Genomic DNA, 13,990 nt, shown 5'->3' on the forward strand with positions numbered 1-13,990 from the left:
TAACACATATACATACATACCTGCAGTAATGCCTAGTGGTCCAGTGAATTGACATCATTAAGCTGGATGTGGTCTGTAAGGAGTTACACGAGTTACATCTGAGTGGTGATTTGAATATTTTGCTCATACAATACTACTCAGTGGAGAGTAACTGGTCACTGTCACCTTAAACATCTGAACTGAATAGCCCAGCCCTATGGGTTCTTATGCTCTTGATAGGGCAGTAAAGTATAGGATTATAGATAGATAGATAGAAAGATCTTGTATTGCAGAGTGACAGGTCATCGAGCTCAGAGGCAAGTGCAACCATTGAGGATATATTTGGAGTCAAGCCAGCTATTGAGGCTCAGCGCGACCATCCCCCAGACCTGGAGGCTGACTCAGGCATCGTGGATCTCTGCTTTCACCCAAGTATTGACCTCCTCTCTGCTGCCACCATGGATGGGGAGGCTGTCATGTGAGTCAGTAGGGCCTGTGATTTGTACAGTGGTGTTGGATTCCTAACCCTGTGAGCCAGAGAATTCAGTTTGTATATCATTCTGATTGATGTTAGGCAGTTCCTTTCACCCTTTGGGTGAAGAGGCTAAAAGGTTTCCATTTCCCCTCAGCCTGAGGACTTACTTTGTATTCTAACCTGGCTAATGCAAGACAGTGCTGTTGAACTTATGAGAGACCCATCTTAGTGAAAAGGTTAACCTTTTCACTCTGAGGATTGGTATGTGTGTGTATGTGGATGTGTTCTTACCTAATTATTTTTACAAGGATGAGTCGGTTTATAATGCGGTGTGCCTTTTTCTGCTGCTGTTCTATCATCCATATCTTGAAACACAGTAAAAGTCCTCCAATCCGACCACCAATAATCTGATGATCCCAGTGCTCCAAATTCTTCAAGGTGAAATTTTTCAAATTTTTCTGGGATTTGTTTTTTTCCCTGTGGACCTTATCTAAGGATCTATCTGGCTTGGACTTGGATGTACTTGCCTGCAACTATTCTTTTACAGTTCTATGCATTTCCAGTGAGTAAAACAATAAACCATATCATTTTAAGTGTTTGTTTAATGATCATGTACATATTTCTAATGCTTTCAGAAGTCCCTCACAATTGTCTGAAAAAAAACAGTAGTCCGAAAGACCCTTGGTCCCCTGTGATTCGGATTACGGGACTTTTGCTGTATATGAATGGGTTTTGCACACTCATTGTAATTTTGTAAGTTATTCCTCATCAGTTTTTGTGATTGCCATTGCAGTTATCAGGTATATGATTGCTGTTGCAGTTATCGGTATAGCCGTGAGGAAGTAGAGGAGGTGACTCGCTTTTCACACCACAAGAAGTCATGCCGTGTGGTGCGTTACAGTGAAGACGGCACCCGACTCTTCACCATCAGCAAGGACAAGTCCTTTGCTGTAATTGACACTCAGAACTCAGCTGTGATCCAGCACACCCGAGATGCGCACGAGGCCCCCATCTACAGCTTCTTTGTCATTGATGAGAACATCTGTGCCACGGGAGATGATGATGGCACAGTCAAACTCTGGGATCTCAGAAAACGGAAATCCTTATCCACGTTTAAACCTGGTGAACAAACAGTGATGTCCTTGATTTCTGACAGTGCCAAGAAGTACCTTGTTGCTTCAGTCAGTGATGGGTCCATCGCTGGCATCAATGTGAGAACTAAGCAGATGGAAATGCAGGTGGGTTATAGTAAAAGCTTTAGAACAGTACAGAAAGTTATGCAGAGTATTTATCATTATAATTCCAATATTTCTGTGGTAACTGCCAAGTTAGCTGTGTATGCAGTATGCACTCTGTACAGATTGGTATATAACTAGTGGATGGTCTCATGTGTACTTTGGTACAGTCATAACTTGGTATGCAGTGTGGTTACATTAAGTGAACACCTATGTCATACCGATTCATTGTATATCGATTTCAGTTCAACATGGGTTCAGTGAGGATGCGTTGGGGGTCAAGGGCCACGTAATCTGAAATCTATAAAAAAGAAAAATAATTTCCTTTTTAGGCTTGCCGTTGGTGCCATCAGTAGCACCAATGCTTTCCACTAAGGGTAGCATCCTTGCCAGACATGATTTCCAAGTGACAGGTTTCAATATTTCACACAAAAAGTTATCGCTCTATTTAATATTCCACAGTGCACTCTTCATTGTGCATTTGCACTGTCATTGGCAATACAATCAGGTTCTGCTGTTCACGAGGTTATGCACCAGAACATCCCATGAATGTTGATTTCCATGAATAGCCCAAACCTACCAGAGAAGTTGCTGATTTCAATATTTTAGCTATTCCTGTTACCTACAAACCCATTATAACATCAGTAAATGCATTTTATGGCACATTAATGCTTCATAAAAAGACAGTACAGGATGATACACAAACCCTTCTTGGTAGCTACAGTATACTGTACTCACCATGTGATGATGATGAGGGTAACTGCACAGTTTAAATGTATAGGACAGTATTTCTCATAGAAAAGATGCAAAAAAAAAATCACGAACCACTAGGAACCGCAGATGCCTTGGGCAAAGCAGGAAATATCTTGCAATAATTTCCCAGAAAGATCTGCAAACCTGTGAACCTGTGAATAGCAGGATTTGACTGTAGTGATGGTGTTTCAGTGGCCTTGCATGAATGAGATGGAATGAAAGGGAGATGAGCACAGCTTATGTAAACACTGGGCAGCCATCTTGGCTCAAATGGTAACGTTCTCGCTTGCCATCTGGTAGACGGGAGTTTGCGCCTCGCTCAGGTTGCGAAAAGTTTCACTGACGAAGTGGGTGGTTACTGTCCCCCTTGAGCAAAGGGACGGGTGTGTGCGTGTGTGAAGGTCACAGCCTTGCCCTTAGATCGGACTATATGAGCTCTCAGCTCCCTTCCGGGAGGGTAAAAGCTGACGATCACGACCATCAAGTGATCCTGACCGACCTGGTGATCACGACCATCAAGTGATCCTGACCAACCCGGTGTTAGCTTGCATGGGAGGCAGTGCATACGCTGGGGATTGTTGTATGCGGCCACCACAATTATTATTTAAGTAAATTCTGAGATGTTTAACCTGAAACTAGGTGGAACATTTACTTCATCATTCTCTCAATTTATCGCATACCTAATCGTCATGTACTGAGTCGTGACTGTTTATTGTTTCAGTAGACACCAGATAGTTTTATTGTCCAAAAGGAATCCTCAAACAGTCAAGTTGTTTATGCATTTTCTTGTTATTTCAGCCTACATTTACAGTAGAACCTTGTGAATCAGGACACTTCAGATTTTGTTCAATCCAGACAGAATTGAAACAAACTGATTTCCCCGCCAGTTGTTCTGTGTTGTTTAACTTGCCGCAATGCCAATGACAAACATGTACGTCGGCACCTATATGCGCAGACAGCGCCATTGACGTACATGTACGATTGCAATTTGATACCGGTATATTTGCCAAAATTTGAAAATTCAAATTAGGCGCCAAAAAATCGCCTGGGATATTCCCGCACCTAACTAGGCCTTCCTATATTGTCTATATACCCAACAAGAGTGTTTTTGGCTTGAATAGCATAGTTTCCGATGAAGAAAGCGAAGATCTCCTACCTCTGCTCAGTGGGCGTCAGAGGCTTCTGATAAAGTCTGTGGGCATTACTCCGATGTTTTCAGCCACCTGGTCAGGGAGATTCGACGTCAAAATCAACCTAAATGGCTTCTGTTGGTACTTTTATGGTTGTTTTCCATGTTTTCTCATCATTTCTAACCTATCTAGCAAAAAAAAAAAAAAAAAAAAATTGGCTGACACCACGGCTCCTTGAGGGTCCAAGTCTCCTGGCACACGGCTTGTTAAAACATTAGAACATTAATCCAGATTTTGCTGAATTCAGACAAAATTGAAACAAAACTGAAGTCCCTAAATTGTTCTAGACCTTTTAAAGCACTAGAGCAAACTATGTGGAAAGCAATTGTCATTTGTTTGCTGTCCTTCTACTGAAATCTCCCCATTCTCACTCTCATCTTAAATGTCAGGACCAACTTGCCAAGCCCCAGGCTTCTACACTCCTCATGGGGCAGTGTAGGATTGGATGATGGATGGATGTTTTCCAGGTTACCATCTCCTCACAAACTTCCGTAACAAGGGTGGCACCTGTTTTTATATCAAATCTGAATTTGCAGTTGACATTGTTTTAAACTTCACTTCAACGAATTTTGATTACTCACTGTATAAACTAAATCATCTATATATTACCAGTTATATCTGTGTAGTCTATCGCTCCCCCAATGCTTCTTCAGAACCCAGTGTATTTGACTCCATATCCACACAGTTGAGTAACCTTAACCTCACCCTTAGCACCAAAATCACCATTTTGGGTGATTTTAACATACATAATGTAGAATGGCCATTGCACTCTGCCAGAACTGACGATACCGGTCTAGAGGGTGAGCTGTTGGCAGAATCTTTTAATCTCAGGCAATTGGTAGAGCATCCAACCAGAATACTAGATATTCCTTACCATAATGCTCATCTCTTGGATCTTCCTGACAAATAATCCAGATCAATACAGGATAAAAGTAATGTGACCACTTGGATCCTCCAGCCACAATCACATCAAAGCCTCATTAATCGGGTTCCCCAAACCTCCCTGTTCTGAACCTGTCAGGGTGACCTGATGGAACTGTGATAGGGCAAATGTGAATGGATTTAGAAATTATCATGCTGACATTCCATGGCAGTCTTTCTTCTCTAATGATATCAGTTCTATCCAGTCCCACATTAATGATTTGATACTAGTTGGTATGGATTTATTCATACCAAGTCAACAGTTCAGTAAAAGATTGAACTCTCCAGAATGGTTTGATAGCAGTTGTGCCAGAGCAACGGTCCAAAAGTCGTTAGCAAATAACTATTACTTAAAACCAAAAACATCTGAATCACTGTCAGTTTAAAATTGCTAGAAACCATGCAGTTCACTTTAATGTTTGATGTTGCAGACAGTGAATGTGATGAAGTAAAGAGAACATTTGGACAAAAAATGTTTAAACATAGTGTATTGGAGAAAAAGTTCTCTGGCTGCTTGTCTGAGTACGAAGTTAATTTATAATTGTGGGAGAGTTGATGAAGAACACTGGATTGTTAAATATGGCTTTCATTAATGTCCCTACAATACAAGAAGTTTTTCTGAAGCTAAATAACATTGGTTGTGCGGTCTGTTTAACCCCTAAAGACCTATATCTGCTGAGCAACAGTTTTGGACAATGTACCATAAAGTCCTTTGCCTGTCGATGATACAGAGCCTACCAAAAACTGGCGGTAGGCCTCTTTTTTTTTTATGTATATGGGACCAAGCCAATGGGAACAACAACATCTGGTGGGGTATGGCCAGATTGGGCCTCTAGAAGGGGGCAGGTGATTCTCCTCATTATGGCCTCCTGACCACCCATTCCCCTTGGATACCATAGCTGGTGTGCAAAGCTAACATAGTTCCTCCCTTCTCCACTTCTCCTCACCCCCAACATCTCCATTCCTCCCTCCATCCACTACCACACTCCCTCCACCTTCAGCCTTTCCCTTTGTTTCCAGGCAAGTGGGGTTTTCCCATGCTATGCGCCACTATGAACTTTATTTTCCTTTCATGATCATTATTTCACCTTGTTTTATGCCTAGGAATATATATTATATTGTTTACAGTTATGTTTGTATGGTTCCCAGCCATTCTCTGGCAGATTCAAGGGTAGACTTTTTTAAATTTTTGACTTGTGCTAGTACGGTAACCATTGGACATATGTGTGTGAGATATACATTTTCAGGTGTGTAAATTCAAGCTCTTGAAATTACAATCCAAGGAAGTTGAAAAATGCAACCTCAATTGTGGTTCTGGGGATAGGTGCTCTGAGAAATTTGCAGTCTTTAGGGGTTAAAATAAAAAATAATTGTAGTGAAGGTTTAAGCCACCATTGCCTCATGTTGCAGTCTGAGCTGTATGGGAGTGAGATGACATCAATGACCCTGGTTCGCGATGATTCTCGGCTGGTGGTAGGATCTGGGGAGGGGACGCTTTTCATCTATAAGTGGGGACAGTTTGGTTTTCACATTGACCGCTTCTCAGGACACCCCAACCAAATTCAGTGCATCGTACCCATCACTGACCGTATGCTTTTGACTGGATGTGAGGATGGTAACATAAGGTAGGGTAATGCTGTATTGTTGTTTTGTTGAGATGTAGACAGTAGTGTTGTTTTATGTTTTGTTGTTACAGGTATGTTCTGTCATGTTAAGTAGGGTTGAAAAGAACCATATATAGTTTGCTAAGCTCTGTGCTTTATTTTATACCCAAAATAACCTCACTATAGTCGTTCTATTTTATGAAGGCAGTTTGGGTGGGGCGATCTAGGACCTCACACTGTTAGCTCTGTTGCCACATCGCTGCCAACACACGTGTCATTATTTTGTGCTCACCTCTCTCTCTCTCTCTCTCTCTCTCTCTCTCTCTCTCTCTCTCTCTCTCCTATTTTAAGCTAGTAACTACTTATAAATGAATTTTAAACACTCTGTATAGATGTAATTCAATAAAAAAGCTATAGTATAGTATAAATCTCATAAGACTTGTCAGCGTTGCTTTTGCGACATTGTCAGGTGGTGACACGAGGGATAGCCCTGCGTGAGCGGGTCCTACTCGGTCAGTCTCTCGCCCTGGAAGCTATAAAAAAAAAAAAAAAAAAAAGATGCACCTATAGACTTTTACCTCAGGGGTGGTGTGGAAAAAAGTTGAAAACAAGTGAAAAAATAAAGAAAATAAAATTAGTAGTAGTTAATATAAATATGAGAGAGAGAGAGAGAGCACATGTGTGGCGACGATGTAGCAACAGAGCTGACAGAGTGAGGTCCCAGAGCGCCCCACCCAAACTGCCTTCATAAAATAGAATGACTATAAAGTTTATTTGTTCAAATTTAAACTGGACTTCTTACAGAGAAGTTTCATTTGGGTCTTGCAATCATCCAAGTCTGTCTGATTAATGTAAAATGGGTTGGCTATAGTTTTCATTTTTAGTACTAGAATATGATACTGTATTCATGTAATTTCAGACATGTGCTTGAATTCCCTCTTGGGGGGGGGGGACCCTTGTATTTCTACTTTATTGAACCTGGTATCCCCCCCAGTTAGTTCATTATACTGAGGGTTTACTGTATTGTGTTGTTTTATGTCCATCTTCCTTTCCAGGTTCCTTCCTGCTGTTGTTAATGTACTGATTACCCTCCTCTCATCTCCTTCATTTTAAACATCTCCCATTCTTACCGCATCTAACGTGGTAAAGAGAGAGAGAGAGTAGGAGAGAGAGGCACAAAGATGCTGACACGGTGTTTATATGTATGTACGGTCACGTAAGCATAACATCCATTAGCCTAGCGGTAATGGACACCAGGCCTTAGAATAGACGCTATGGGCGTGTGGGGGCAGTGTGTGGGTAGTCAGGGACGAGTGAGAGACAAGGTGACGTCGATCCCTGGATTTACTAGACAGAGACTCCAAAAGGGTGGAGTTCAAGTGATGTGCAACTCCACGACCATCCTGTGAAAGTGTTACTGCTCTGAGAATATTACGCCCGTGAGGGACTATTGTTGTGTACTTCACACCCCTACCCACACACTGATACTGTAAGACGAAAATTAGACCCGCGTCAAGTGAGTTGCCCTTGCTTACTTTTAAGAATGCTTATTGATCTGCACGTGGTTGATGTAACGACATAATCGAATTATAAATGTAGGAAAGTAAGGACGAGAATTAAAGCAATACGTGTATACGAAGTAAACTTTGGTAAATTGTAATTATGTGTATGACCAAGTGTTATAACAATGACGAGTGATGCCATTATAGCATACTGAGATAGTAAAATTGCAATTCTGGGTATGACCGAATAAATAGTCGAGTCCAGCTGGGTGGGTTTCATTACCCCGCTTCCCCCTCCAAGAGTGCAGGCTGTTATACCCATACTTATGGACACAGGACTGTAGTACAGTAGTTGTCCTGAAGAGTGAATGGCATCTTCATTCAAACTTTAAAAATAAAAAAGTTCCATGTGATGGAATTTGTTTTGTAGGAGAGTGTACTTTCTCCAGCATAGGTTTGTTGGCATAAAGGCTGGTGTACAGAAAAGGTGTGAAATGATGATTGGCTTTTTGAAACCACTTTTAGTTAGAACTGCAGTTGTTTTATTATTATTTTTATTATTATTACTCTCATCTTAAATGTCGGGACCAACTGCCTAGCCCCGGGCTCTTACGCTCCTCATGGAGCAATGTAGGATTGGATGATGGATGGATGGATTAATATTATTATTATTATTTGTAGTAGGTGGGGGCGCTCACCATCCACTCACGCGATGTAGTGCTGCTGTCGGGTGTCTGCCCTTTCCTCTCCTCCATCCTTCTTGCCTTCTATCCTCCTGTCTTTCTTTCCTTCATTCTTTCCTTGTCCTTCTGCCTGTGGGTGACTTTACACTCCTTCTTCTGTCATTCTTTCCTTCATTCTTTCCTTCTCTTCCTGCCTGTGGGTGATGCTACACTGAGTGACAAGCCAAATGGTTTCCTGTACACCAGGAAACCATTTACTGCGCTGGGTGGTAACCGTATAACCAAATTTTGGCGCCTGGTAGTTTAGTGGGTAATTGTTGCACTCCAGTTGGATTGAGTCAGTGAAGGTTTAAATCCAAGGGATGGTTGGGGTTGATTGCTCATGTAATGCCACTCAGGGATGAATGAGACTGATCACTCTGATCTTAAATGTTGGGACCAACTGCCTAGCCCCGTGGTTCTACGCTTCTTATGGGGCAATGTAGGATTGGATGATGGATGGATCCAGTATGATGTTGTTATTATTATCATACTGTTATTATTATTAACTTTTATTATTATTATTTTTTAGGGCAGTGCACCTGTACCAGCACAGGTTTGTTGGCATTGTGGGTCAGCACAAGGACTTTGGTGTGGAGAACATGTCCGTATCAAGTGATGGCACCCTCCTGGCCTCCTGTGCCATGGATGAGGTGGTGCGCTTCTGGAATATCGACTATCTATATGGCACCACTGTTGATGGGAGGAAGAAGGTCAGTTGACTGTATATATATATATATATATACACACAGTAGGCACTCATAGTATGTGAGTATATGGGCGGCAGAGGACATTGCTTACTAGGAATTTGCGTACTCTGGATACATAAACTTATGGGAAAAATTACCCCACCATAATGACTGTTGCTGCATTGTGGAAGAAATGTAACATTCAACAGGCCATAAATTTCTTCGACAAAGCCTGGAATAATACAACATTGGCAATCGTTAAATGCGCGTGGTGCGGCCGGAGAGGCAGGGGCACTCTAAGTGTGTTGCCGCACCTCGGAACCCCTGCTATTTAAGTCCATCAGACCTGTCGTCTACTGTTTTTATGGTGACCGACCATATTTTTGTTATTTTAGCTGTTTTGATTGAGCTGGTGCAAGTTTATATCCAAGGGATAGTTGGGGTTTATTGCTCCTGTAATGCAACTCAGGTATGAGTGAGGTTGGTCACTCTCACCTTAAATATCAGGACCAACTTGCCTAGCCCGGGCTCCTACGCTTCTCATGGGACAGCGCAGAAGTAGATGATGAATGAGTGAATAAATGTAGTATATGTCTTTAAAAATTTCCCTTTATTATATCTCTAAGGTTAAAAAAATATCGAGGTTTAAGGGGGTTCTGCCTATATGTTATTTTTCCCATAAGATTATGTATTCATAGTATGCAAAATCAGTATGCGAGGTTGTGGACTGCCCATCCATTCATGCATTGTGCGAGTCCACTGTACTAGTCATGAAGCAGTGCTATGACAAGTGATGTGAAATGAGCCACAAAAGGACAAAATTATGGGTCAACTTAGTGTAAAATGGGTATACTGTAGTTTTCATTTATGGTACTAGAACATGACATTGTAGTAATTTATTTTCAGTCATGTGTTTGAGTTCCCACCTGGGGAGGGGGGTGACCCTTGGGTTTATCAAGCCAGGTTTCCCCTGAGTTAGTACAATATAGCAAGGGTCTGCTGTATTGTATTGCACATGTCAATATGTTAACAGTACACTAAGTTCAGGTGACAACAGAGAGACACTAATCATACTCATCTGACTCCAGGGCAACAAGAAGAAGGGCCGAAACCACAACTTGGAGTCATCAAAGCATCGCAACCGCTATGAGTTCTACAACGACTATCCTGAGAAGATGGAGTCCGATGATGAAGGGGGTCCTGTCGCCGGCCCCAGCCACACCATGGACTAGGACGGCGAGCTAAATTATCCACCATTTATATTTGTTTTCCCACCTTCCTTCTCTTAATGTTCTGCCACTTCCATCATCTGTGTTTTTCCATCATTTCCTGCCTTCATCTTTCATGACCTCAGTATTACACTTCATTTATCATTGTCATGTTACAGTTTTCTTTCTTTTTTCTTCCTTTATTCCTCCCTCTTTTACTCTTCTTCACTCCTTCATTCTACGCTCTTTCATATCCTTCCCTCATTTGTTTGTTTCTCCACAGTTTCATTTTTTCCTTTTAGTGTTTCCTCTTTGGGTCACCCTATCGCCTTATCTCCCTCCCCCCTTCCACTCTAACCTTTCATCCTTCACTACTTTAGTCTGCATCTCAAGATGTACACACACTTTGCTTTTCCATAGCATACTATAGGAGAGCCTCATATAGTTCTCTATGGTTGAAAAACCACGCCTCCTACTAACTAATTCTTCTCATGAGAATATGACCACCTTTATAGTAATTTAGTTTTAATATACACTTCTGAATTTTTTAGTTTCTTGTCCTGTCATATAAGTGCATTTTGATAGTTTAGATGTTATGCTTGAAAGTTTGGGTAATATTCTGAGTGACTTCAGAGATTTCTTAATACCTCATCCTTAATGATGTATTCTGCATATTACCCCTTTGTTTACTCTTGTATGTTACAATATTGGATGCAGTAATACCAACACAAAATACAACTCACAAACAGTCCACCTGGCCCACACTGCAATGCAGCCCCCACACCACAGCACCCGTACTCACCACACTGTCACAACTCAGTCCTTCAACATAGCCCCAACAAAAGACGTCTGGGAGCAGCCAGTCAGTCGCCAGTTTCTTGTGTTCCACTGAGTTCACGATGAGATGAGCCTGGGGTTGCAACAACAACAGGGACAACAGTATTAGAGATATGATTTTAGTAATATACAAGAGTATGTCAGGGTATTATAATTATGTAAAACAGATTGGTAAGGAATTGGTGCTACAAATCCTCCTATGCCACCTAGAATACTGCCCTTTTAGGGAAGGTGGGTAGGTATTTCAGATTAACTGACCATTGGGAAGGCTTGTTAACAACAGATTTTTCCTACCTCTGTTGTACCACAAATATATAAGATTTCCATTGTAGTTAATGGTTATTTTCATGTATGAGTGTTATGCATAGTACCATAGAGTATAACAAATAACAAGCAATCTCACTATGGACCTCAAACTTGAGCATAGAGCAAACGTCAAATTCTGTGTCAAACTCAGGAATCAGCAATCGAGACCCATGAAATGCGTCGACAGGCCTACGGCAATGAAGCAGTGAGCTGGGTAAGGTGTTTTGAGTGGCACTCGCGCTTCAAGAGGAACAGAACATCACTGGAGGATGACAAGAGGTCAAGGGGATCATCCACAGGCAGAATCTTGAAAATGTTGAATAAATTCAGTGAATTATGCATGAGGATTGTCAGATCACCATTGAGGCTCTTTGCTTCATTGCTGTAGGCCTGCTGAAGCATTTCAAGGGTCTCTGTTGCCGATTTCCCGAGTTTGACACAGAATTTGATGTTTGCGCTCTGCTAAAGTTTGAGGTACATAGTGAGACTGCAAATGAGCACATGCACATGGTCACAAAAACGTGTGTAATGCAGGTCTCAATGTTGGCAACGTGATGCCATGTGGCATACTAACTCATGAAGGTTATTGCTCGCCCCTGCTGTGCGCACAAAACTATGCCGCGCTCTGTTCATCCGCAACGGGAACAGTCTCGGAACTTTTTTTATTGCACTTCTTATGGCAATCTATCTCGCCAGATACCTGAATCCTGGAAGAGGTAGCCACTAACAAATGGCTGCATTTAATTAAATTTAGTTTATTTTTTATTATTTAATTTTTTATAATTAGCTTTGAGATACTTGTCCATGTTTGCAGTTGGTACTGTCTCTCTCTCTCTCAGTAGGCCCAGACACCAGAATCCTGTAAGGAGGTGGCCATATACAGTCATCTCCATGTTGCCATGTCCTCTGTCCTGTAATTTATAATATATTATCTTCCTTAGAGAGGTTCCATCTCAAAGATTCCAGATCTAAAGCTTTACTACAGGATGTTTACATGTATGCTACTTTGTTGTGAAGTAATGTTTATGGTACTGGTATTTTGGAGTGGTAAGTGGGGGCACCCATCATCCACTCACTCATTGTAGTGCTGCCTAATGGTCTGTACACTGAGTGACAAGCCGAATGGTTTCCTGGGTTACAGGAAACCATTTACTACGCTAGATGGTAACCTAGTAGCCAGATTATGATGCATGGTGGTTTAGTGGGTAATTATGGTGCTCCAGTCGGATTGAGCCAGTGCAGGTCCAAGGGGTAGTTGGAGTTTATTGCTCATAATGCCACTCAGGGATGAGCGAGGCTAGTCACTTTCATCTTAAATGTCAGGACCAGCTTGCCTAGCCCAGGATTTCTCCGCTCCTCGTCGGGCAACACAGGGTTAGATGATGAGTGAATGAATGAATTCAATACAGGATTTCAGGTGGGACTTGGAGTCGTACTTGGAGTGGCAGTGGTAGGTTTTGTAACCACTTTCTCAGCAGTTTATCATACTTTTTTTTTTTTTTTTTTTTTTTTAAATCAGTGTAGTTTGCATATTGCACATTTATAATCATATGTTTATATTATCTGCATGGTTTGTCTCAGTAATGTATGGAAGGTGCAGTATGGAAAATAAGTTACTGAGGAACAGGCGCAAAGCAATTTCCAAATCCAACTCATAGTAAAGCTCTTTGCTTGTTTAGTACATTCTGTGTGTACTGTACACTCATTACATTAACCCCTTCAGCATGATGACATATACATTTTGTTCTTGCAGCCTTTGGATGATTTTCTTAAACTTTGGAGAGACCATTTGTAGTGAGGGGGTTAAAAAAATGTTCATTAACCTCTTCATGATGTAATGTTTCCTCCAGAGCAGAATAAACTTGTCTGAAGGTGGTAGTTGTAATATCTGTAGTAGTTGTAGTCTCATGTTCATCTGAAATATGAACCCAGTGGAGTGCAGGCAAGAATTGCCCTTCTTTGGCAGTCTGCCATCCTCCTTTCAGGAGACAGAGAGGGAGATGAGTGACATTTGTATAACTTGGCACTGGATCAGCCCAACTGTATCAGTGCCTCCATGTGTTGTCCCTCTCCAGCACCTGTCTGAAGGTAGAAGAAACTAAAAATGGATTGAAGGGATTAACCAGATTCTCAGTTCCTCTGATATCTAGTTTCCTGCTCTGTATATTTGCAGGTACCGTGGCATGAATTACAAGGATATTCAGTCTCGTACTGTATTGTAGTTGAATTGGTATCTTGTGTAGCATTATTATATTCGAGATCAGTTTGAGGTTGTGTATTGTATATATATACATATATATATATTTGCTTTTCTTAATAAATTTCTTAAATGTTTGGAATGTGTATAAGACTTCAGAGGAATGGAACTGTGTACATTTTTCAGTTGCCAGACCGTGTGCTTAATGTCATGTTTAATTGATGGGTGACTCGTAGGAGGTGGTTGGTGTGACTGATGTATCTAGAGCCAGATTCTTGTAGGAGGCTTTCAAACACCTCGTACCATTTAGAATATCATCTGTCTATATTGACGTGGTTGAAAAAAGTAACATACCAAAGAATATTAACATGC

The 13,990-nt window shown here is 41.4% G+C and overlaps 1 protein-coding gene across 2 annotated transcripts in view; it reads left to right on the top strand.

Annotated features, from left to right (window-relative positions):
- The window catches only part of LOC145402063 (WD repeat-containing protein 55), a 31,778-nt gene extending 20,364 nt beyond the window's left edge, over positions 1-11,414 (top strand). For both annotated transcript variants that reach the window (XM_080274163.1, XM_080274164.1), the window contains exons 5-9: positions 273-457; positions 1,275-1,692; positions 5,964-6,178; positions 8,914-9,094; positions 10,159-11,414. In XM_080274163.1, coding sequence (XP_080130289.1) covers positions 273-457; positions 1,275-1,692; positions 5,964-6,178; positions 8,914-9,094; positions 10,159-10,302 — 1,143 coding nt within the window. In that variant the 3' untranslated portion in view covers positions 10,303-11,414. The remainder of the gene's footprint in view (positions 1-272; positions 458-1,274; positions 1,693-5,963; positions 6,179-8,913; positions 9,095-10,158) is intronic.
- Positions 11,415-13,990: the final 2,576 nt, after the last annotated feature.

This window comes from Coenobita brevimanus, chromosome 57 (genome assembly GCF_032717465.1).
Source record: "Coenobita brevimanus isolate Jiangsu-jjx chromosome 57, ASM3271746v2, whole genome shotgun sequence".
In the NCBI taxonomy this organism is placed as follows: Eukaryota; Metazoa; Arthropoda; class Malacostraca; order Decapoda; family Coenobitidae; genus Coenobita; species Coenobita brevimanus.